The 26,660-nt window shown below is 42.9% G+C and overlaps 1 protein-coding gene across 1 annotated transcript; it reads right to left on the bottom strand.

Moving 5' to 3' along the window:
* Positions 1–2,486: 2,486 nt before the first annotated feature.
* cyba (cytochrome b-245, alpha polypeptide) lies at positions 2,487–25,409 on the bottom strand. The gene is made up of 6 exons (XM_068049243.1): positions 25,243–25,409; positions 24,701–24,770; positions 19,411–19,485; positions 19,084–19,167; positions 14,210–14,291; positions 2,487–4,440 (listed from the first exon to the last, which is right to left on the bottom strand). Exons 1-6 carry the CDS (start codon positions 25,298–25,300, stop codon positions 4,243–4,245), a joined length of 567 nt encoding a protein of 188 aa, XP_067905344.1. The 5' UTR covers positions 25,301–25,409; the 3' UTR covers positions 2,487–4,242.
* Positions 25,410–26,660: the final 1,251 nt, after the last annotated feature.

Raw genomic sequence — 26,660 nt, 5'->3', positions numbered from 1 at the left:
GTTGTTATGTTCATTGACTGCACTCATGTGGACATCAGGCCTCCCGCCAGGCTACCACCTGTAGACGTCACCATTAAAGGAGCCTTCTCAATCTAGGTGAAGCTGGTATGTGATCGCCGCAGATGCTTGCAGCGAATCTGTAACCACTTCTCAGACAGCTGCCTTGACACCTGGGTCTTGCGCCAGTCCCGGCTGCCACCACTGTTCACTGAACAGGCTCAGATGGAGGGGTGGCTTCTTGAAGATAAGGGCTATCCTTTGCAGACATGGCTCCCAACACCAGTGTGAGACTCCACCACTGCTGCAGAGGAGAAATACAGTGCCAGCCACTGAGCTACATGAGCCTCCATTGAGCAGGAGATCGGCATGCTGAAAGGGTACCTCCAATGCCTGTATGGATAGGGTGATGCCCTGTACTACGGGCCGAAAAGGCCAGCTCTTTTCTGCGCTGCTCTGTACAACTATGCACCCAATAGAGGCCAAGCCTGGCATGATGAGGAGAGACATCAACAGGATTCCTCCTCGGACTATGAGGACGCTGAGGACCTACAACATGAAAGACGGATGGAAGGGCAGATGGCACCCAGGCTTTGCACGCAGGGCTAGCAGTGAGGCAGGGATGTACGGATGAGGCTTATCAGAGAAAGGTTGTCTGCTCTATAGGAACTGACATGAGCTCTGCAAGCCACACATCACCCTCGCTCACCTGTTGTGCACCAGTCCACATCTGCTGCATTCCTGTGTAAAACATTAGAGGCAGCAGCTGACTGAGCCAATGTCCAGGTCACTGCATCCGTGAAGACGCTCATGTGTAATGGTGGCATGGCAATGATGTTATTGCACACGTTGGCTCTTCTGAAGGGCCAATGGTGCAAAGGGATGTGACATTGGCGCTACATGTTGGCACACATCATTCGCACAGAGAAAAGGACCCACAAGTTGGTGAGGAACATTTAGTGAAAGACGTATTTACATTGCTCTGACACCCGTGCATTCCCATTTGTGTCAGTGCGTTCTCTGTAAACCTCTAATACCTTTTATGGTCTATTTAAGTCTTATGTCCTGGAATGTACAAATTTAAGATTATTCACCCAGGTGCAGCACACCGACAAGAAGGAATGTTACACTTGAGTGGGAGAAGAGGATCGCAACTTCACAGGACACTGGGACACAGCAGGGTAAGTATGTGGCAACAAAGTGGAAAGTGCTGGGGTAACTCAGCAGGTCAGACAGCATCTGTGGAGAGAGAAGCAGAGTTAACTTTCAGGTTTGTGAACTTGGACAAGTTAACTCTGCTTCTCTCTCCACAGATGCTGCCTGACCTGCTGGATTTCTGCAGCACTTTCTACTTTGCTGACAGATTGACTGCCACACTTCAGCAGTCAGGTAAATGTTGTTTGACAGCTGTCAGGAAACAGGTGCTGGGGCGCTTAAAATAGGGCCCCAGCACCTGCTGCACGACTGTAAAAAACCCTCTCACTGCGCCGAATGTCCCATGTAATATCAGGGGAGGGGGGGCGGGTTGGCGCAGTGATGCTAATGAGCCCCTGCGCGTAATATCGCGGGGGCTCTGCAGCGGCCGCTATATGCAGGCGCTACGCTGAGTTCAAAAGGCACTGCCGTTCAGCCCGTGTGTACGGATTTCAGGTTAGGACATGATTAAGCTAGATCGAATAGCCTGCTGATAATGTCATGGTTCACAAATGAATAATAGCCACTTGGGTGATGTACCAGATGCCACAGAAATTACAGTCAGTATTTTCAGGAGAGGAGAGGAAAGTTCCCACTTAGGAGTATATCACTCAAAACATTGTCTGTTGGTACACATATAAACAGCTTATTGGAACATTGCTTCTATCCCTGCAACATTGTCTGCTACTGCCTTCATATTATTCCATTCACCTTCAAGACCCTTGAACTTGGCTTTGTAACCTCCAGTCAACTATCATAATGCTTTCCATGCTGGCTTCCAATTCTCCACTCTCAACAGACTGCAATTTGTCCTAAGTTCTGTCACAGATTTTCTGTCCCACACATTTTACTCACCCATCTCCCAGCCCTTGCTGATCTGTATTGGTTCCCCATCCTGCAAAGCATTAAATTTTAAATCCTTGTCCTCACCTTTTAATTCCTTCAAGGCCTTGTCCCACCTTATGTTTACAGTCTCCTCCAACACTCTTCCAAAGACTCTTTTGCTCTGATTAAGCCCTTCTATGCACCCCTCTTTGTTACATCCTACTAGTGTCAGAGCCTTCAACTACCTCAATTCTACTCTCCAGAACTTCCTTCCTAAGCATTTTTACCTCTTTAAAAAAAAATCTCAAAATCCATCTCTTCAGCTAAGCTTTTGATCATTCTATTTCTGTCAGCCGGATTGCCATCCATTTCCTTATTTTTTTCCTAAGCCTCTGGCATGCCTTGGGGTGTTTTTCTATATTAAAATATGCTATTTAAATATGTTATTACAAACTCCAGATAGTACAGTATCATGCTCATCAGAACCAGTTTCATTTATTTTCCATTCTAATAGTGTAAACTAAAGTATTCCAGGCAGGATCTGATCTGTTCAGTGTGACAAATATTATTTTTCTTGTGAATAATGCTTTAGGGAAACAACACAATTTACACAATTACTACATTCAACAATATGGTTACTACAAGACACAAATGGATTTCAAAATCACTTTCCCATAGGTTGTAATAATGGTTTTCCAATATCTCCTGAAAAAAAGACACAGACTCAACACTGACAAATAAATGAATATTTGGATAACTTGCCTGAAACCCAGTATTCTCACAATACCATGAGACAATATTACAAAATCATAGTTTGTTCATGGATTGATGTATGACATGTACTACCTAAAAATGCACATTATTTCATTATGCATGGATTTACAAGATAGTCACATCTCACGGCACTGGCACTGTTTAGTGGTGAAGTGCTGTAATGGGTGAGCACACTGTGCTTTCACTTCTGGGAGTTATATTTGAGTCCAATACAAACGGACAGGAGCCTCTGTCCATTGGCTGCAAGGAATAGAAGAAAAATGAGTTTGGCTACTTACAGCGCAGTCCCTGGTGGGTATGTATAAATGAGCTACTTCACTCCTTTGCTATTTTTCCAATTTGGTACTGGATAAATGCCCATATTGATATAAATCTGTCATTAAGCAATATTCGCCTTGAAAATGAGTGGTCTTGACACTGATACCACCATAACTACAGGGGATTTGACTTGTGTTGACTACAGAACAGCTAGAACTGACACAACATCCCAACAGCACGCATGACACACAGAAACTACACCCTCTGCAGATTGGCGGGATTGCAACAAAATTTTCTGTGCACATGGACAAGTAAAGACATTACTTTAAAAGTACAAATGTGCCTCATTCATTCACATTAGCACATTAATTGAGGCATCTTTGAAGTTAGGAGTTAAAGCTCTTTGGTGCCAAGTTTAATTGTGGATGCAGCCAGGTGAAAACTTTGAGGCGTTTGTCATTAGTAGGTGCCCAGTAGGGTGTTCCATTCTTTAACTCTTCCCTCATATTGATGAACAGAAGGGTCAGAATTGTGGAAATGGTTTTGCTGTGTATCCACGAGCACTGGCGATTATTTCTAGCACAAGTTAATAAAGATGTATAGGAATAGTCTTGACAAATAAATAATTAGCCAGGTATTAATTAGCTGATTCTGTGTGTGCCAGCTTCTGGGGAATTGCATCTCCCACTGTTGTAATGGATTCAAGGCATCTTGATTCACCAGTCACAATTTTGTTTGTGTTTCGATGAAAGGATGCAATGAATTACAATGCCTCACGTATTTACATTATCTTATATACAGGAAAAAGTGAGAGATTTGTACATTAAAACAGATGATTCACCTCCTCTTCTACAAATCCAACTGCTAATTATTACTGAATTTTAATAGAATGGTACTTGCTAGCCCATTGCTTTATTGATACTTTACAAAGAACACGTCTTAAAAATGAAATGGTGGTGCTTTAGGTAACAATATTATACAAATATTAATGTTGATAAGTAAACAAGAAGGCGGTTTATCTCTTGCTGTAACAGTGAGAAAAATACGTACCAGAAAAAAATCTGTTCACATTTCCTTTAAAGAAATCATAATTTGATCTTACATTGGTCCTAAAAACTACAGTACACTGTAAGAAGATGTTCAGTAAAATAATAGTATAGGTTTGTAATTACAGTGGCCATCAGAGGAGTTAGATCAGTTTGAGTTAAGAGTGACTGGTGTGGCATTGACATAGACAGCCCCAGCTGGTGCATCATCCACTGGTTTCCTTCGACGCTCAGCAGGCGGCCGTGGTGGGGGGTTCATGGGTGGCTGATGAATACTCTTTCCAACGTGTTCTTTTCGAGATTGCAGTGCCTGTATGGGTTTCCATTCCTCTTTTCTAAAAGCAGCCTAGATTGAGAAATACAAGCTATTTCATTTTTTGAAACAGGATGCCAAAGCCATCTCATTGCTGTACATGTTTCAATTCAGAGTTGCACTAAACCATATCTTTCAATAGAACAAAATCTACAGTAGGCAAACAACCTGCTCTGCCAAATCACCGCCAATGCAGTTAAGTTGTAAACTACGCCTTCGAGGTTCCAGTCTGCTTCACTTCCACTTAAGAACATGTTATTGCAGGCAGTCCTAGTCAGCTGCTAAAATTTAGTACAAATGTAATTTCAAAGAAAATATAATTTGAACATAGATCCAACTGAGGTCCACTTAAGAATGCAGTCCAGAGTAAACAGCTATACGGATAGGTCATGCTGAATGTGATCCTGCTAACCCACTGAGAATGTTAACATTAACTCACAACTACCACTAGGTAGGCTTTGGAAAAGTAAGGCTAAAATGCACAATAGATTGACATTAATTCACAATCTGGATTACTTTAGGATATTAAAAAATCCTAATATTCTGGTTGCACAGTAATCCTATTTGTGATGAATTCATCCTCCATGAACGATAAAAATCAGACACCCATGATCTAGTAAATGCAGCGAGACCCAGAGATCAAATAGAGAACTTGCAAATGCACTAGAAAAAAATCATGTGCTACCACATGATCTCCTAGTCAATAACTGGGGGATGAACATAGCTCCATCAAACCATTGTTTAGTCTATAAATCAGCAAATATATTTAACATGAAATAGGTAGTGAACAGTATTCAGTACAGACATTATTTGTAGTAATCACAAAATTTACTATTCTCCTCAAGTGGTTAAAAGAACAGAGATTCTTCTTGAATGCTAACTTTAGCATAAAATTGATCCTTAAAACAGTCATGCATATTTTAGGAACTGATTTCACAGAGCCACTGATTCAGCCTGATCTCTGCTAACTTCAAACCGATTGGGATAAAGTCAGACATAGATATATAACTAAAAACAAGACATTAAAACCATAATTCTCTCAATTACAATAGATGGACAAGCTGTCAATTATACAGGATATTTCAATTAACTGGAATGGTTTGATAATTGTTCTGTGCCAAATAACTTGAATGACCAGATAAACCGATCCCTATTCAAGTAGAAAGGCAAAAACAAACCACAGTTCAGGACCCATCTGGAGTACTGCATTCAGTTTTGGGCACTGCCCCTCATTATATTGGCTTTGGGAAGGATACAGTGCAGAATCACTAGAATTATACTACAGCATAAAGGGTTAATTATGAGGACTGATTGCATAAACTTGGCTTATATTCCCTCCTGTTTAGAGGTTGAGGGGTGATCTAAATGAGGTATTCAAAGAACAAAGAACAAAGAAAATTACAGCACAGGAACAGGCCCTTCGGCCCTCCAAGCCTGCGCCGATCCAGATCCTCTATCGAAACCTGTCGCCTATTTTCTAAGGGTCTGTATCTCTTTGCTTCCTGCCCATTCATGTATCTGTCTAGATACATCTTAAAAGACGCTATCGTGCCCGTGTCTACCACCTCCGCTGGTAACGTGTTCCAGGCACCCACCACCCTCTGCGTAAAGAACTTTCCACGCATATCCCCCCTAAACTTTTCCCCTCTCACTTTGAACTCGTGACCCCTAGTAATTGAATCCCCCACTCTGAGAAAAAGCTTCTTGCTATCCACCCTGTCTATACCTCTCATGATTTTGTACACCTCAATCAGGTCCCCCCTCAACCTCCATCTTTCTAATGAAAATAATCCTAATCTACTCAACCTCTCTTCATAGCTAGCACCCTCCATACCAGGCAACATCCTGGTGAACCTCCTCTACACCCTCTCCAAAGCATCTACATCCTTTTGGTAATGTGGCGACCAGAACTGCACGCAGTATTCCAAATGTGGCCGAACCAAAGTCTTATACAACTGTAACATGACCTGCCAACTTTTGTACTCAATACCCCGTCCGATGAAGGAAAGCGTGCCGTATGCCTTCTTGACCACTCTATTGACCTGCGTTGCCACCTTCAGGGAACAATGGACCTGAACACCCAAATCTCTCTGTACATCAATTTTCTCCAGGAGTTTTCCATTTATTGTCTATTTCACTCTTGAATTGGATCTTCCAAAATGCATCACCTCGCATTTGCCCGGATTGAACTCCATCTGCCATTTCTCTGCCCAACTCTCCAATCTATCTATATTCTGCTGTATTCTGACAGTCCCCTTCACTATCTACTACTCCACCAATCTTAGTGTCGTCTGCAAACTTGCTAATCAGACCACCTATACTTTCCTCCAAATCATTTATGTATATCACAAACAACAGTGCTCCCAGCACGGATCCCTGTGGAACACCACTGGTCACACGTCTCCATTTTGAGAAACTCCCTTCCACTGCTACTCTCTGTCTCCTGTTGCCCAGCCAGTTCTTTATCCATCTAGCTAGTACACCCTGGACCCCATGCGACTTCACTTTCTCCATCAACTTACCATGGGGAACCTTATCAAACGCCTTACTGAAGTCCATGTATATGACATCTACAGCCCTTCCCTCATCAATCAACTTTGTCACTTCCTCAAAGAATTCTATTAAGTTGGTAAGACATGACCTTCCCTGCACAAAACCATGTCGCCTATCACTGATAAGCCCATTTTCTTCCAAATGGGAATAGATCCTATCCCTTAGTGATTCCTGACAACGCAGCCGGCCACTGATGCCATCAGGCTGTGCCGATGTGCGCACGTGCGCAGACGGGCTCCTGCTCTCTGCGCGTGTGCTGCGTTCCGACTTGCCAGGTCTGGTTAGCGCATGCACCGATGACGTCATCGCGTGACGTGTGCATCTTCGGGCACTGCGCCTGGTCGGCTTCTGACCATGCGCTTTACGCGTACAGCAGTGCAACGCCAATGGGTATACACGCATGCGTCAAGCTCAGCTCCCCATCCCCCCCCCACACCGCTCTCTCCGGCCTCTCTGCACCCCTGCCATTCGCTGCTCTCTCCGGCCACTCTGCTCTTTTGGCCGCTCTGCTCCCCCCCCCACCCCCCGTCCCCCTCTGCTCTCTCCGGCCGCTTCACTCTTTTCGGCGGTGGTGAGAAATGGCCTGTCCTCCCAGACCAATCAAGGTCCTTAAGTGACCAATTAACTGGCACTTAAGGGCCTCCGCCGGGTTATTTTATCCTTGGCTGGCGGGTAGCTGAGGCCTCAAAAATCCCGCCTGGTAAAACCAGGCACTCGTCTTGCGGGTTGATGTGGGACCCTCCTGATCGGGCACCCTGCATCCCATGGAGGGCCGCCCCTGAAGCCGCAACCTCCCCCAAAGCACAACATTCCCCCCAGCATCTCCCCCAACAGACCCCCCTTGCCACGCTGGGGCCCGACCGATTATTTAGAGCCTCTCCAGGAGCACTTACTTTAATTCTGGGGCCGTCCTTCATCTTGCTTCCAATGGCTGGGTGTTGTCCCAGCAGTGGCTACCGCTACCGCTCCCGGTGGTGTTGCTGGGACTAAGATCTGCCAGCCTGCTAATTGGCCAGCATCTCGATTAGGTGGGACTTCCTGCCTCAAGGAGGTGGAAGACCCGTCCAAGACCAATTAAAGGCCTGGGGAGCGAAAAATCTTGGTCTGGCTCCCCAGGCCCGGCGGAGGCGCACCACCAACTTTTTGGCCAGCGGACGGGGCCTCCCACCCAACGAAAAATTCCAGCCACTGGTGGAGGAATCCAAAACATGGGTGCACAATCTTAAAAATTAGAACTACACATTTGGGAGTGCAATCAGGAAGCACTATTTCTAACAACATGCATTTATATAGTACCTTTAGCACAACAAAACGTCCCAAGGTGCTTAACACGGGCGACACCAATAAAACCATTTTTGACACTGAGCCACAAAAGAAGATATCAAAACAGATTATCAAAAGCTCAGTAGGTTTTTAGGAGTATCTTAGAGGAAATAGCGAGGCTGAGGGGTTTAGGGAGGCATTCCAGAGTTTAGGGCAGAGGCAGCTGAAAGTACAGCCCCCAATGGCCAGGTGATTAAAATCAGAAGCCAGAATTGGAGGATACAAAGTTAGGGAGGTCAAGGCCATTGAGGGATTTGAAAACAAGGATGAGGATTTTAAAATTGAGGTGTTGTTAGACCAGGTGCCAGTATAGGTCATTCCACACAAAGGGTTGTCAAAATCTGGAATCTCTCTCCCAAAAGACTGTGAATGCTGGGTCAATTAAAATTCTCTAGAAGAAGATACCCTGGTGTAATAAAAAAAATTGTATCAAGGAATATGGATCAAAGGCGGGTAAATGGAGTTGAGGTACATATCAACCATGTTCTGACTGAAAGGCTTGAGGGACTGAATGGTCTACTCATATTCTTGCTTTCTTACTGACCTATGCAAATCTCTGCCTAGTGAGACATGAAAATTAGACACGCTGTAAGATGTATTCTATGCAGCTCACAGAAATAACTTGCAGTTACTATCCTTGACCTTGTGTATGCTATGACCAGCAAACAGGAATCTAATAAATAATCTAACAGTAGTCTCAAGGAGTGTAGCAACGGACAGAAGCAACTCTGGACTCCATGGAGGAAACAGAAGCATGCCAATAGATGTCAACTGTATTTCTAGTTACAAATGCAGAATCAGTTATTGTTATGGCATGACACCTAACTTCTACAGAAAGCAATACAAAGGGAGGCCTTCATCAAGTGCAGCTTCATCATCATCACCACCATCACAACAGCATAATGACTCCAGCCTAGACTTACTATTCTTAAGTGTGCACACATTCTGGCAGAATCAGACAGCTTTCATATTGATCTTCGGCTAAAGGCTCCTATAACCCATATCTCCTAAAGCCAGTGGCAGATGAAAGTAAAATTGCTGCATTTAGCTTCCCTGGCTGGCTAGGAAGAGACGGTCCCCTCCTCCTGCTTGACCGCTGTTTTAATTATAGCCAGTATAAATTGTTGAATCTGTGGTGATTTTAAGCATGCACTTTACTGGCATTATGATGATTCATCCTGCTGTTTCACAATGACAATCAGGACTGACACTATGAGACAATTACAATGTACATGTGCAGTGGCCAATTGATCGTAGCTATTCTATACAGACACAAAACCTCAGAATGCACTTTGTGCCAGTTTACAGGCAGCAGTGGTGAAAGGAACGCAATGCTTTTCCAAGACCTGGCCTATAATATAAAAAGGAACCCAGATTGAACAGATCTGCCTGATCTTTCAGTTGACTGGTTACTTGCTGATTTTTATCAAATGTGCAAAGGTATTTATTTAAATGTACAGCCAAGAGTTCCAAGATAACTGAACCGTAGTGTTATATCCTACAAAATGCAATAAAGATTTGATGAGAAAAATCTTAATGTCTGTAATCAGGACATTCCATTAACTGTGGGCGGCACAGTGGCACAGTGGTTAGCACCGCAGCCTCACAGCTCCAGGGACACGGGTTCAATTCCGGGTACTGCCTGTGTGGAGTTTGCAAGCTCTCCCTGTGTCTGCGTGGGTTTTCTCCGGGTGCTCCGGTTTCCTCCCACAAGCCAAAAGACTTGCAGGTTGATAGGTAAATTGGCCATTATAAATTGTCACTAGTATAGGTAGGTGGTAGGGAAATATAGGGACAGGTGGGGATGTTTGGTAGGAATATGGGATTAGTGTAGGATTAGTATAAATGGGTGGTTGATGTTCGGCACAGACTCGGTGGGCCGAAGGGCCTGTTTCAGTGCTGCATCTCTAATCTAAACTCTTAGTAGTTCTGTCACAACACTTATCTAAGAATAAAACTCTACATTGGTATTGTTTTTTTTCTATATAATCCATGTGCATATTTTCAAAGCAAAAGCTGCAGATGTTCGCTTAAACTGAAGACGAACAACACATTTCCCTGCTACCACAATAAAACGCAAAGCTCCAGCCAATAGGCTGCAACTCCCATGCACTTACAGTAGCGTCAACCTAGCAATTAACAGATATATTTGTTTGGGTTTTGTTTGTTTTCTATATTTTCTTTTTTTCACAATAGTTTTGTTTTGTGCAGGAAAGAGAACTAAAGGACCTATGTATAGCAGAGAGGATGCAAGGCAAAGCTCCCTCTACTCTGCCCCAACAACCTGACTCAACTCCAACCTCATAGATGTTCTCACAGCTGCAGCAATGTGATCTTTTTGTTTTTATTTGTGTAATGAATTCCCAAGGCATACATGAATAGCATACAAATCATACACTGCATGTAAACATTGAAACTTCAAATTTCTTGGAATAGCTGTGCTTTCAGATTGGAAAATGGTTGGAAACATTGTTCCCTCTAAGCTGTGTGCCTGTGTAGGAACCCAAAGGTTCCTGCAAGTTCCACGCACAAGTCAGCCCCTTTATCTTACTGCACCCGTGTGGCCATCCAAAAAAATGTAATTGGGCTACACACTTAAACAAATCGCCCGCGCACTCCAACAAAAAAAAAATTACAGGGTACATTGGTTGGAAGTGATATAAACTACGAGCCAGTGCTTTTAGTCAACTTTTAATTTTTGGGGTATGTGCCTGTTAAATACCTTAGGAGAACACAGATAGATTAGCAGAATGGGCAAATAGGTGGCAGATGCAATTTAATATAGAACAGAATGGGCTGAATTTTACTGGACCCTCGGTGCCATGGGTCGCTACACGGGGGCCGTTACAATTCCACAGGGATGGGCCTGCCTCAACCCGCGACGTCGAGAAGTGCCCGCCACATATTACCTGTGGCAGGGAGACCGCAGCGCAGCACACCCACCCCCCACCCCCAACTCCCTGGCGGTGGGCCCTCCTTCTCCATATTTAAATTAACATTAATAAGATGTAAATATACTTACCTTCAGGTGGCAGCCGCCATTCGTGCTTCGTGCACCTTTGGAACTCCATACAGAGTTCTGAGGCGAGAACCTGATCGGGGGGGGGGAGGGAAGAATAAAATTTCAGGGCGGGAGGGGTGGGGGAGCGGGGAAAACAATTTTTATTGGATGTGGGGATGGTGGGAAGAGGTTGAAGAGCAAATGTTAAGAGGTTGGGGGGGGGAAGTGCGGGTTGGTAATAAAGTTTATTTTTCTGCTAATGTCCCGTCAAAAAACATTGGAGGGGGTGGGAAAAGGCCTCCATTATTTATTTAATGTTTAAGAAATAATTCTTTACAATATCACTTCAAAAATTAAAATGTCTCTTAAGGGCTTAAAGCCCTTTAAAAATGGCGCCGGCGCCTGCACATTGGCGCTGGACGCCGTTGCCAGGGACGCAGCAGCCACCCCCTCTTCGTCATTGGGGGCGGCCGCTCCGCCCCCTCCACTTAAATGAGCCTTGCGCGTAATATCGCGGGGGCTCTTCGGCGGCACTTCCTTTTTGGAATGTCGCCGTGTTGATAGCGCGCAGCTGCAGAGCGAGACATGCCAATAAAATTCAGGCCAATGAGTCATCCATTTTGGAAGAAGCAGCAAGGAGTAAGAGAAATGGAATGATGTTTAAGTATATGGACGAACGGAGACCTGCAGGACATTAAAGTCATAAGGAGTGTGCAGTAGGGATTCACCAGGGTGATGTTAGGAATGGAAAACTATAGCTATGAGGGGAGATTTGAGATTCTGGGGCTATTTCCACTGGAGCAAAGAAGGCTAAGAGTACATTTAATTGGATTGTTTTCAAATTATGAAGACTTGGTAGGCTGAATAGGGAAAGACTATTTTCTTCTGTTGCGGAACCAGTAATAAGGAGTCAATAAATTTAAATTATCATGAAGAGTGAGGTAAAATGTTCGGAGAAATTTCTTTATAGAGAGTTATAGAATACTGAATACTTTGCCACAGGAAGTAGTGAGGCAGAGATGATTACATTTTGTAAAGGAAACCTGGATAACTTCAAAGCAGATGATGATACCGGACAATGGAGAGACAGCGGGGCAGTGGGGCTAGTTCAGGATCGCTCTAGCATACAGCAGCATAAACATGGTGACCAAATAATCTTCTTTTGTGCTGTAAACTTCCATGGTTTAATGCTTTGAACGCGGAGGCAATTTTGATTGTATCGGCAGCTTGAAGGGAACCTAGCCAGCTGGCCCTCAGTGAGTCTATAAAACTCTTCTATAATATGTGAATTGTCAAGAAAGGAGCTGAATCAGATACATTTTTTAAAAAGCAATTTATCCTAAATTATTTCATGAAAATACTTACCTAATTACTAAAATACAAACACTGCAAAGCAATTTGCTTTTCATTTGAAAATCTTTATGGACAAACCCCACTAATGTTTAAATAATAAGCTAAACTAAAACAATTGAGTGTGGATGGATTTCTCCGATTTAAGTGTTTTATTTCTGTCCCAATTTAAGTCAAACACACTTATCTGCATGCACTGATGAAGGTTGAGACAGAACCTTATGAAACATTTGGGAGCTTTCTTCCAGCTGAAAATAAGCTAATATTTTCTGTAGCTATGAGATTCCCTCTCAAACTCAGCTTACTCGACTCAGCTTAGCACAGACTAGGTGACATGAGATTTAGGATACAAAGCCAACATCCATCCCCATTGGCAAGATATGTATGCTGGGCATAACAGCCAACCACAGCTACTTTTATTTATTGGTGAGCTAAAACTACCAGCCTAAAATCTCACACAATGTTTAACTTGCCAATTTTTCTTCTCTTCACCTTTTTCCTTCAGATATTCATTCCATAAGCACATTATGCCCTCTGGTATCTTGTCCAAGTGGCTAATGTTTATATATAACTCTTAACAGTGAGCATCACAATCTTGTTCTCAATTAATGCCCATAAAGCCACCCTTCTAACAAAAAGTTTCGACCATGGCAGATGTTCACTCTCAACTCAAAAGTACTGAAGAAAATTGAAGCATACCTACTGCCAACACATCTGAAGTCAGCTAACTCAGCACAGACTAAAGATCCAATCACATTCTTTCTGGTTGTTGCCTATATCCACTAACTAGACACACTGGCTAAGTCAGCAAAAGAAAGACTTGCATTTCTATAGCGTCTTTCATGACTTCAGGATGTCCCAAAGCACTTTACAGCCAACAAAATACTTTTTAAGTGTATTCACTGTTGTAGGAAATGTGGCAGCCAATTTTCACACAGCAAGGTTGCACAAACAGCATTGTGATAATGACTAGATTATCTGTTTATGTGATGTTGATTAAAGGATATTGGCCATGACACTGGGGCTTAACTCCCCTGCTCTTCTTCAAAATAGTGCCATGCGATCTTTTACATCTACCGTGGAAAGCAGACAGGGCCTTGACTTAACATTTCATCCGAAAGAAAACACCTCTGTCAGTGCAGCACTAAGTGGAATCTTCAGAAACATATGAAGTGTATGATTACGTAGCATTAGTTATTTTACGGATTCCTAACTGAGAATCTAGCAATAATACCACTGCCATATTTTTCTATATGCAGGTAATGCACTCAAAAACATATATGTGCCTCTAGCTGAGGTTGCTTGAGAATTAACTTCATATTTATTTGACAATCTCAAATCCAATCAATAACTGCTTTAGAACTGTATAAACTGGTCAAATGTTGATCACAATAAGCAAGTTCACATTACTCACTTTATGACGAGAAAATTGTTTATTTTGAAAGTTTTTTTTTACACAAATGGATAATTATACTAATGATCACACAAAGTAACCTCCACTGAATTGGTTATAGTGATTGAGAAAATTTATATTCAGAATATTATAATTCTATAAGAATATAAAAACATACTTACAAGTAGGTAGATGAGACTGGCGATACCAAGGTTGACAGTGCCTAGGACTGTGGGTAACATAAACCCTCCAGGTACTGCAAGGCTGGAGAGAATTAAATAAACAGCAGAATCAGTTAGCCTGTCACTGAGCTGCTGCTACATAACCTCGATATTGTGAATGAATAAATCCCTCGAGATTGTGTAAAATAAGGACACTCTCTAAAGAATCTGATATTTGGTACAAATATGGAGGATGAATAGACCGAACAATTAGCAAACAAATGAATAAACTTTAAAGAACAAAGGTGTAATAATAAATCCACCCTATATCCCCTCCGTAAAGAAAACTGGGAAAATAACTGAGGTCTGAAGTTACTAAAGTCAACGCTAAACCAAAGGGCTACAGAATGCTAAGTTTTGACACGTGCATTGGGTTTAGTTGGAATAGTACATGAGGCCAAAGACAAAGAATGCAGGCTGAATTAGAACATTACAGCGCAGTACAGGCCCTTCGGCCCTCGATGTTGCGCCGACCTGTGAAACCATCTGACCTACACTATTCCATTTTCATCCATATGTCTATCCAATGACCACTTAAATGCCCTTAAAGTTGGTGAGTCTACTACTGCTGCAGGCAGGGCGTTCCACGCCCCTACTACTCTCTGAGTAAAGAAACTACCTCTGACATCTGTCCTATATCTATCACCCCTCAACTTAAAGCTATGTCCCCTCGTGTTTGCCATCACCATCCGAGGAAAAAGACTCTCACTATCCACCCTATCTAACCCTCTGATTATCTTATATGTCTCTATTAAGTCACCTCTCCTCCTCCTTCTCTCCAACGAAAACAACCTCAAGTCCCTCAGCCTTTCCTCGTAAGACCTTCCCTCCATAACAGGCAACATCCTAGTAAATCTCCTCTGCACCCTTTCCATAGCTTCCACATCCTTCCAATAATGCGGTGACCAGAACTGCACGCAATACTCCAGGTGCGGTCTCACCAGAGTTTTGTACAGCTGCAGCATGACCTCGTGGCTCCGAAACTCGATCCCCCCACTAATAAAAGCTAACACACCATATGCCTTCTTAACAGCCCTATTAACCTGGGTAGCAACCTTCAGGGATTTATGCACCTGGACACCAAGATCTCTCTGTTCATCTACACTACCAAGAATCTTCCCATTAGCCCAGTACTCTGCATTCCTGTTACTCCTTCCAAAGTGAATCACCTCGCACTTTTCCGCATTAAACTCCATTTGCCATCTCTCAGCCCAGCTCTGCAGCCTATCTATGTCCCTCTGTACCCTACAACATCCTTCGGCACTATCCACAACTCCACCGACCTTAATGTCATCCGCAAATTTACTAACCCACCCTTCTACACCCTCTTCCAGGTCATTTATAAAAATGACAAACAGCAGTGGCCCCAAAACAGATCCTTGCGGTACACCACTAGTAACTAAACTCCAGGATGAACATTTGCCATCAACCACCACCCTCTGTCTTCTTTCAGCTAGCCAATTTCTGATCCAAAGCTCTAAATCCCCTTCAACCCCATACTTCCGTATTTTCTGCAATAGCCTACCGTGGGGAACCTATCAAACGCCTTACTGAAATCCATATACACCACATCCACTGCTTTACCCTCATCCACCTGCTTGGTCACCTTCTCGAAAAACTCAATAAGGTTTGTGAGGCACGACCTACCCGTCACAAAACCGTGCTGACTATCGCTAATGAACTTATTCTTTTCAAGATGATTATAAATCCTGTCTCTTATAACCTTTTCCAACATTTTACCCACAACCGAAGTAAGGCTCACAGGTCTATAATTACCAGGGCTGTCTCTACTCCCCTTCTTGAACAAGGGGACAACATTTGCTATCCTCCAGTCTTCCGGCACTATTCCTGTCGACAATGACGACATAAAGATCAAGGACAAAGGCTCTGCAATCTCCTCCCTAGCTTCCCAGAGAATCCTAGGATAAATCCCATCTGGCCCAGGGGATTTATCTATTTTCACACTTTCCAAAATTGATAACACCTCCTCCTTGTGAACCTCAATCCCATCTAGCCTAGTAGCCTGAATCTCAGTATTTTCCTCGACAACATTTTCTTTCTCTACTGTAAATACTGACGCAAAATATTCATTTAACACTTCCCCTATCTCCTCTGATTCCACACACAACTTCCCACTACTATCCTTGATTGGCCCTAATCTAACTCTAGTCATTCTTTTATTTGCACTATCTCACTGCAATAATAACTTTCATGTTAGATAATATAAACTATCTTACACTTCTATAGAACCTTAATTAGGCCATGCTTGCTATACTGGACGCAGTTCTGGTGGGTATAGAAGCACTGGAGAAAGTACAAAATATATTTACAAGGAATATACCAGAATTGAAAGGGCAGAAAAGACTGAACTAAAAAGACCATCGAGAGATCACTTGATTGAGGTCTTTAAAATTATGAAGAGTGCAACAAAGGTTCACCCATCCTAGGATGGCGGGATTGTCCTATGAGGAGAGATTGTGGAGACTGGGCCTGTATTCTCTAGAGTTTAGAAGAATGAGAGGTGATCTCATTGAAGCATACACAATTCTTACAGGGCTCAACAGGGTTGATGCAGGCAGGATGTTTCCCTTGGCTGGGGGGGGGGCGGGGGGTGGTGATGTGGAGGCGGTGTCTAGAACCAGGGGTCACAGTCTTGGCCATTTAGGACTGAGGTGAGGCGGAATTTCTTCACTCAGAGGGTGTTGAATCTGTGGAATTCTCTACCCCAGAGGGCTGTGTCATTGAATATGTTCAAGACAGAGATCGATAGATTTCTAGATATTAAAGATATCAAGGGATATGGCGTTGAGGTAGACGATCAGCCATGATCTAGCTGAATGGCGGAGCAGCTCGAGGGGCTGAATGGCCTACTCCTGCTCCTATTTCCTGTGTTCCTATGTTCCTATGAAGAGTTCAACAGAGTACACATAGAGAAGATGTTTCTACTTGTGTGGGGTACAAAAACTAGAGGCCATGAATATAAGAAAGTCACTAATAAATCTGTTAAGGAATTCTGGAGAAATTTCTTTACTCAGAGTGGTGAGAATGTGGAACTTGCCACTACAAGGAGCAGTTGAGGCAATTAACATTGTTGCCTTTAACGGGAAGTTAGGTAAGTGCACATGAGGGAGAAAGGAATCGAAGGATATGTTAATAGGGTAAGATGAAGTAAGGTGGGAGGACGTTCGTGTGGAGCAAAACACGAATATAGACATGTTGGGCTGCTGTGCAGCAAAATTCTATCTTCTTCTTCTTTCTCCTTTGGCCTTCTTGTCTCGAGAGACAATGGGTAAGTGCCTAGAGGTGGTCAGTGGTTTGTGAAGCAGCGCCTGGAGTGGCTACAAAGGCCAATTCTAGAGTGACAGACTCTTCCACAGGCGCTGCAGATAAAATTGGTTGTCAGGGCTGTTACACAGTTGGCTCTCTCCTTACACCTCTGTCTTTTTACCTGCCAACTGCTAAGTCTCTACGACTCGCCACACTTTAGCCCCGCCTTTATGGCTGTCTGCCAGCTCTGGCGATCATTGGCAACTGACTTCCACGACTTGTGATCAATGTCACAGGACTTCATGTGGCGTTTGCAGACGTCTTTAAAGCGGAGACATGGACGACCGGTGAGTCTGATACCAGTGACGAGCTCGCTGTACAATGTGTCCTTGGGGATCCTGCCATCTTCCATGCGGCTCACATGGCCAAGCCATCTCAAGCCCCGTTGGCTTAATAGGATGTATATGCTGGGGATGTTGACCGCCTCGAGGACTTCTGTGTTGGAGATATGGTCCTGCCACCTGATGCCAAGGATTCTCCGGAGGCAGCAAAGACGGAATGAATTCTATGTAATTCCATATAAACACTACATAGGCTTGGTGGGCCCTGGTATTTGATTAAACAGTTTGCAAGTTATTCAAACCATTCATTTCCTCACCCTTTTTTTTCAGCCCTATTAAATACTTCCTCATGTTCCAATTTTCAATTCTGACAAAGAATCTGTATCTGAAATATTAACCACACTTGCCCTTTACAGATGCGGACAGATCTGCTGAGCAATTCCAGCATTTTCTCTCTCCAAAGTAAATAAATATTTCAATTCCATGACAATGTCGTTCACATATAATGAATTGATTATCCCTTCACAATGATCAAATTAGTCCCCTATTCATTATTATGTACATGCTATTTTTTTTTCTTTGCTTTGCTGTGGCTGCTGAACTGTCACAGTGCAGCAGTTAGAGTGTTGCTGCAGAGCTTAGTTCAGCCACAGCTGAAACTCAATCCCTATCACAGGGTGCAAACCTCGTGGTGTTAAACTGGTCACAGCACTGACCTTAGCAGCTCAATTCCACAATATGTAGAGTCTAATTAACAAATGAAAGCATCGTGACTGTGTATGGGAAATGGTGGTGGGTGGGGAGTGGGTTTTGGATGTTGGGAGGGGGAACATTAGACAGGCAGGATTTTTGTATCTACCTATACATTTTTTGAAAATTGGTGATACCAAATAATGAAATGAATGGGAATGTGCAAATCATGAGTAAGGGCTGTGCACATTGACACTGTCAATATTCATTTTTTGCCTTAAATTTTCATCTCTGTGATTAACGTTAGGAAGTGGTGTTCACTTTCACTGAGACAAAGAGAATTTAAAAGACAGAATTCAAATTCAGCTAATGCTTATTTTGGCAAAAATGAAAGAGATGCTGTGTGTCGGCCGATCAGGTACCGACACATATGATCATAGGTCCGCGTCAATCTCAAATGGGATAATGCAAAATTTTAAAAGGGAAGAGCAGGTTTAAAGTTTCCCGGTCACGCACACACACGCAAGTTAACCCTACCATGCATGTAGAATAGCACGGACATAGTAATTCCGGGTCAAAGGTCCAAACAATTTCACAACAGCTGCCAGAAAGCGCTGACCCCTAGATGCAAAAAGAAGATGGATTGAATTATCGGCCAATAAAACAAAATATTGCAACTGGCTTATTTTAGAAAAAAAACTTGTTCTTTTAATTATTTCTATTCTTTTCCCTTCTACAGTTTGATCATTCTTTGCACCAACAGAACTGCTTTAATTCAAGTAAATAATTTACTCATATGTAGCTAATCATGTTAAGTATGTTTTAACTTCTTTATCGCATTCACTTCTCTTATAATTTACTTACGGTCTCTCCATGGTCGTTCCTTTTCTCCTCTTCCCTCTGGGGTATTCCAATAAAATTATGAAAACTCCTGCAGCACTGAGTATCTCGTGTTAAAGAAAAAAAAAATCAAAGCCACTATGATTCAGCGTCTGCAAACCTTTTTATGGAGACAGTAATTCTTTCTTCAACTTCACAGTTGTCAAAACATGTCCAACCAGAAAGATTACTTGTTCATCACGACAGTTAATTACTGCCAGAAACTCAGCATTAATGCCAGTCACCAAGTTCCTCCCCAAATCAACAGTAATTTTGCAGATCATTCAATGACCCACTGGGAGAAAGAAGAAAAATGCTTCCATCCCTAAACAGATCCAGATAAACTAGTGAGTTGATTATTGAAATTACGCTGGCGACAAGGAACTTGCAAGCTGCCTAACATTTTTCCTTTCAGTATTTTCATCTCAAGACACACAGAATTTTAGCCTGCCTTCTCCACATTCCAGAGGAAGTTGATCAAATGCAGAACTAAACATCTGCCTCCAAAGCCACAAGACAGTCTACAGCATTATCAAACTTATGAAGAGCTAAAGCCCATTAAAATATTTCCTTCTTTCTTAGACCTCTATAATAAAACAGGTAGTTCAGCCATTAGATGCAGGTTCTATACTATAGAAAATAGTGACCATATCAAGTAAGACTGATAATTACTGAGAAAACAAAACTACAAACAAGACTTAGCAACAACTAATGCATTCACCCAACATCTAAATGAGTCTCCTCCTCCTAATTCTAGTCATCGGCCTCAGTCAAAAAATTTTTAATGCAAGACTTATTCCAAAGAGTTCAGCACAGAGCCCAGGCTAATGGTTCAGTGCAGTGTTGAGGGAGTACTGCATTGCTTCTTGGATGAAATATTAATCTGAGGCCTGAACTTTTCAAAGGAGAGCACAGGAGTTTTCCCTCAGTATCCTGCCCACAATTTCTCACCCAATACTACCGAAAATAATCAGCTGGTCATCTATTTTATTGCCTTTTATTTAATACTTTACTACTTAGTGTGCGGACTGGCTGCTGCGTTTCCTACATTACAATGGTATCTTCAAAAGTACCTCACTGGCTGTGTTGCACTTTTTGAGTCATTTTGGGGGTGTGAGAATGGGTTTACAGGGATTGGAAATTGGTGCAGAGGTAGGGAACAGTGAGTAGGGATAAAGGGTATGAACTCTGATTGGCAGAATTTAACAAGTCGTGTTCCCCAGGGATCTGTACTGGGGCCTCAGCTTTTCGCCATATTTATCCATCAGTTGAATGAAGGAATAGAGTTTTATATCCATAATTGCAGATTATACTAAGTTGGGAGACACAATAAGTAGTGCAGATAGGAGCAGGAAGTTAGAAAGGGTCATAGACAAATTAAATGAGTGGGCAAAACTGTGTCAAACGGAGTTCAATGCAGAGAAGTTTGAGGTCATCCACTTTGGATCCAAGAAAGACAAACTGAAGCATTTTCTAAATGCTGAGAAACTAGGAACTGCGGAGAAACAAAAAGGTTGGGTATCCATGTACATTAATCACTAAAAGCTAGCGGATAGGCACAAAGGACAATTAAAAAAGGCTAATGGTATGTTGGCTTTTATCTCAAGGGGTCTGGAATAAAACAGTGAGCATGTTATGCTTCAAGTATGTGCTTTGATCACACTCCATCTGAAGTAGTGTGTTCAGTTCTGGGCGCTGCACCTCAGGAAGGATATACTGGGTATGGACAGTGTACTTTGAATATTCACCAGAACGATACTGGAACTTAAAGGATTAAAATCTATGAGGGCAGTTGCATAAACTTAGCTTGTATTCCTTGAGTATAGAAGATTGAAATGTGATCTAATCAAGGCATTTGAAATAATAAAAAAAAATCATAGGGTACATACAGAGAAACTATTTCCCCTGCCTGTGGAATCCAGAACAAAGGGGCATAATTTAAAAAAATTAGAGTGTGGCCATTCAGGGGAGAAATCAGGAAGCACATCTCTATCCCCAAAAGACTGTGGATACTGGGTGAACTGAAACCTTCAGAATGAGATTGCTAGATTTTTTTTTAGGTAAGGGTATCAAGAAATATGGAGCAAAGGCAGGTAAATGGAGTTGAGGTAAAGGCCTACTCATGTTGCTATATATAAATGCATAAAAAGCAGTTTCTAGTAAATTCATTGTAGCAAATTTGATTTGGTTCTCTGCCTCAAAGCAGTAAAGTCTGCCTCAGCAACATTATTTGCAAGTTAGAGTTGCTTGCAAATAAGTTTCAGTCTGCTTTTTCTGTTTCTGATCTGAAATATTCCACTTGGTTTTCAGCATTTTTGTTTCAATCTGATGTGGGAAATTTTGAAAACATTTTTTTATTGCAGTTTGCAAATATATTTTTTACCCTTTGAAACAAACATAAATGGATGCTGGTTGAGACTTGAAACAAACTTAGATCATAGATCATAGAGAGATACAGCACTGAAACAGGCCCTTCAGCCCACCAAGTCTGTGCCGACTATCGACCACCCATTTATACTAATCCAACATTAATCCCATATCCCCTACCACATCCCCACCTTCCCTCAATTCTCCTACCTATACTAGGGGCAATTTACAATGGCCAATTTACCTATCAACCTGCAAGCCTTTGGCTGTGGGAGGAAACCGGAGCACCCGGCGGAAACCCACGTGGTCACAGGGAAAACTTGCAAACTCCATACAGGCAGTACCCAGAACTGATCCCGGGTAGCTGGAGCTGTGAGGCTGCGGTGCTAACCACTGCGCCACTGTGCTGCCCTAAACTTGCCACAATGAATTTCTAGAAGGCACTTTTTACGTGATTAAGAATTCCATCTAAAATTCCTCTATACTTATGCTGTCATATCAGCAACCAAAAAAGTAATTTACAGCTTCTAAAGCACTTTGGGATATCCTGTGGTTCTTTCTTTAGTTTAGAGATACAGCACTGAAACAGGCCCTTCGGCCCACCGAGTCTGTGCCGACCATCAACCACCCATTTATACTAATCCTACACTAATCCCATATTCCTACCACATCCCCACCTGTCCCTATATTTTCCCTACCACCTACCTATACTAGGGGCAATTTCTAATGGCCAATTTACCTATCAACCTGCAAGTCTTTGGCATGTGGGAGGAAACCGGAGCACCCGGAGGAAACCCACGCAGACACAGGGAGAACTTGCAAACTCCACACAGGCAGTACCAGGAATTGAACCCGGGTCGCTGGAGCTGTGAGGCTGCGGTGCTAACCACTGCGCCACTGTGCCGCTACTTTCCATAGTAGTGCTGCTAAATTTATCAAACACAAAGGATTAAAGTGAAAGTTAAATAAAAGTTTTTTTTCTCTACAAGATATAACAAAATATGTTGAAATTGGTTTTCAATTAAGCTATTTTTTTCAAGGTGTTCAAGACAAGTAGTGTTAGTGTTGGGAAACAGAACAGTTCCCACATTACCCACAGAGTGTCAGGGTCAACCACTCCGAGGTCAGGAATCGCAAGCCCTAGAAGTGGAGTAAAGTTCACTGAAAGGTCATCAAACTGAAAGGTTTTAAAGGTCTGCAAGCCCATACCGGAAATTTTACTTTTTAAAGGGACATGGAGGGCAAATTAAAAGTTTTTTTTAACTGATCGAAGCCACTCTCCCACCCCAATGATCATTAAATGTATTTGACACGTAAAAAACTTTTCTTCCCACGACCAAATTTGCTCCTGAACTTTGCCACCTTTGCCCTTCAACCCCTTCCCTGGGCCAATACAAAGTGTTTCCCTCGCTCCCCTCTCCTGCCCTGATAATTTTGCTCCTCCCCCTCCCCATTAGTGTCTCACCTCGGAACTCCAAGGCACCCGAATTCTGCCCGGTGGCCTGAATATCGGTATGGGACGGCTGCTGGGACAAGGTAAGCTAATTTGCATGTGTTTAACTTAATTTTAATATTGAAATGAAGGCACCGCCACTCGTCAGCAGGGGGGCCGGACCGAGGCCTCGCCGCCTCCGGTAAAATGTGGCGGTGCCTTCTCAGCGTCGGGGTCGTGGCAGGCCTTTCCTGGAAGAATTTTCTGGGCCCCTCACCATGACCCCCCTCGTTGGAGGGCTCATAAAATTCAGTCCATTATCTCTGTTTCTCTCTCCACAGATGCTGCCAGACCTGCTGAGTATTTCCAGCACTTTCTGTTTTTATGTGTTATAAAAGCTTTGGCCGAACAATAGACCTCAATGCCATCCTCAGATAAATGTTTCCCACTATAACACTGCAGCATTTCTATTCCCATGCCACATATACATGTGATGCGAGAGAATCTAGCGATTTTCAATTTGTTACTTTTCATTTGTGCTGTTAACTACTACTCTCTTGGAATTGGTTTAACACAACTTATGTAATGACATAGGACCGTGTTTTATACAGAGTAATGATGCTCCCACCTAATTCCAGTGAACAACCCAGCCTGCCCAGGGGAAGGCACCAGGAAAAACTACAGCAGAGTGGGAATGAAGTGGGAAGTCCATTAGCTCCATTTTAATTCCACTGCTGCCCCATTTCCACCAAACGGAGGCAATTCAAATCTCCCCAGCCCAATCTTCACAGAATGACATATCTTTTGAATATAGTTGTAAATTTTGAGACAGCTTACCATTTCTTTCATCCTCTTTAGTATGTTGGGAGCCAAATGAATGACCCAGGTATTAATCTACTGGGTATTCCAATATATCCTGAGGGCAAATGTGCACCTCTCTATCTGGATGACACCACCAGAAATCAAAATGCTTGCATCACTTTCTGAAGGAATCCCTGACTTCAGCAAACAATGCTGGTATTTTTGATGAATTTCTTTCATTCTAAATAATTTCTGCATTAATATGACGGACACACTCTTCAATATATTTGCCAGCGTGTCTGACTGCTTTTTAGCCAAGCGACAGATTTTAGTACAGCAACTGCCTTTAATGTGGAAATCTGTCCCAAGACGCTTCACAGAGGGGTGAAGAATGCAGATGAAGAGATTTTAAAAAAACAGATTGGAAGTGTTAACCAAAAGCTTTTCAAGGAGTTCACAGCACAGTTACAGGTATTTGGCCCAACTGGTCTATGCCAATATTTATGTTCCACACGATCCTCCTTTTGCCCCTTAAGGAGGCTCACAAATATTTAGCAGTAGAGATTTTTGTTTAAAAAGTGCTCTTTATAATACATTTCTCAATGATCAGTGAGACTGCAGTTCTTTAAACCATGTGTGTAATAGTTTCGGGTCTCGCCACATTGAAAAGGATACATGCCATAAGCAGCAAATTCCCAATCTTTGAAATGTCCAGCCACTCCTACCACGCCTCCAATAAGCAAAACTAGAAAGAGGAAATACAAGAGGAAAAAAATCAGAGGCAAAAATACGGGAACAACAACAGAATAATCATCTCAGCTGTAAAACAGTCCAAACTGACAGAAAATGGTGCGGTTTTCAGGTTATAAAGGCACAACGTGGAATTTCTACACTGGAGACTTTGTTTTTAAAATTACGACAAATTCAGTTTTACAAACTAAAAAAATTAACCCCAGAGTTCTTTGTTGTTTTAACGTAATACACGCAGTAACTGCTCCCTTACAGTAGAGCTAGTGTTGAACACATAACTAATCCTGTCAGTTCCTGCACAAACAGTGGTGCGAGGAAAGTTCTCCCATCAGTTCACAGTAAATACAAGATGGAAAGCTAATTCCCGAGAGGGGAGTTTACACAGCAGCTTTCACTGTTGCACAGAAAAACGTTTGTTTGGATACACGAAAGTTTTGTAGAGTTTGGGGAGTCACTATGTTACTCACTGAGCCCAGCTGCCAGCGCCTGTTCATTTGCCCACATTGCCCACTCGATCTGCCCCATTATACACGCACTGCCTGTTCTGTGCACCTTCCCAATCGCTCTGAATCTCCGTTTCTATAGCCACAGTTTTTTCTTTTGGATTATTGCAAAGGCACGAACCACAACCCTCACGTCACTTCCTCTTTTTCTCTGACTACGTGCAGTTTCATCGACTGTAGAAAGAGGAAGTTTGGAACAAAATGCTGGGACCACCCAGCAGGTCAGGCAGTATATGTGGGGATGGACACAGAGTGAACGTTTCAGGTCAGAACTGGAAAAAGTTAAATATGTGGCAGGTTTTAAGCAGGGTGGGGGAGAGAGAGGGGGAAAAAGGCAAGGTCTGTGATAGGGTGGAAGGCAAGAGAGATTAAATGACAAAAGGGATGATGGTGCAAGGCAAAAGAAGATGGTAATGAAGTTGGTAAAGAAACAACAGAAGGGTCTAGAGGAGGAGTAAATGGGAATAGCAGAATCATCAACAATAGTTGCCATGGAAATAATGGAAGCAGAGATTATGGTCTGAAATTGTTGAACACAACGTTGAATCGGGAAAGTCCTAAATTGCCGAATTGAAAGGTGAGGTGCTGTTCCTCAAGCTTACATTGAGCTTCATTGGAACAATGATCTGAGGACAGAGAGGTCAGAATGGGAATGCAGAGGGGGGGGGGGGGGGAGTGGGGAGGTGAGTGCAGAATTAAAATGACAGGTGACTGAAAAGCTCATGGTCTCGCTTGTGGACTAAACAGAGGTATTTCGCAAAACAGTCACCCAATCTGCCTTTGATCTCCTCAGTGTAAAGGAGACTGCATCATGAGCAGTGAATACAGTATACTAAATTGAAAGAATTACACAAAAACCACTGTTTCACCTGGAAGGAGCCCTGGAAGATGGGAAGAGAGGAGGTAAAAGGGCAGATGTAGCATCTCCTGCTTATGTGGGAAGGGGTGTTGGGGTAATTGAGGAGTGGACCAGTGTGTCGCAGAGGGAACAGTATCCCTTTGGAATGTTGAATGGGGCGGGGAAGGGAAAGATGTTTTTGATGGTGACATCAAGCTGGAGATGGTGGAAATGGAGAATAATCTATTGAATTTGGAGGCTGGTGGAGTGGAAGGTGAGAATAAGGCGAACCCTATTGTGGTTCTGGGGGAAAGAAAGTGCCAAGAGTAGAAGTGTGGGAAATGGAATGGACACAGTTGAGGAAAAAGGAAGACATAGCGGAAGCACTGATGTGAAATGTGGCATTTCCAGAACAGTCGCGACAGAGACCATGAAACTGGGAGAATGGAATAGCGTCCAAACAGGACGTGGGGTGGGTGGCACAGGCTCGAGAGGCTAAATGGCCTACTCCTGTTCCTATGAAGTGTAGGCAAGGTAGCTGTGG

The sequence above is a fragment of the Heterodontus francisci genome, chromosome 17 (assembly GCF_036365525.1).
Source record: "Heterodontus francisci isolate sHetFra1 chromosome 17, sHetFra1.hap1, whole genome shotgun sequence".
NCBI classification, from domain to species: Eukaryota; Metazoa; Chordata; class Chondrichthyes; order Heterodontiformes; family Heterodontidae; genus Heterodontus; species Heterodontus francisci.
Note: the sequence above shows the minus strand (reverse complement) of the source record. Positions and strands in the feature narration are given on the sequence as shown.

Bases quoted from the DNA above. Each gene is read 5' to 3' on its own strand.
- cyba (XM_068049243.1), bottom strand. From the start codon at position 25,300: ATGGGGCAGATCGAGTGGGCAATGTGGGCAAATGAACAGGCGCTGGCA. The intron at 19,168-19,410 runs GTAAGTAAATTA...TTTTGCATCTAG, and splicing joins GGAACGACCATGGAGAGACC to GGGTCAGCGCTTTCTGGCAG. The intron at 4,441-14,209 runs GTAAGTATGTTT...TTCTCAATCTAG, and splicing joins CCAGTCTCATCTACCTACTT to GCTGCTTTTAGAAAAGAGGA.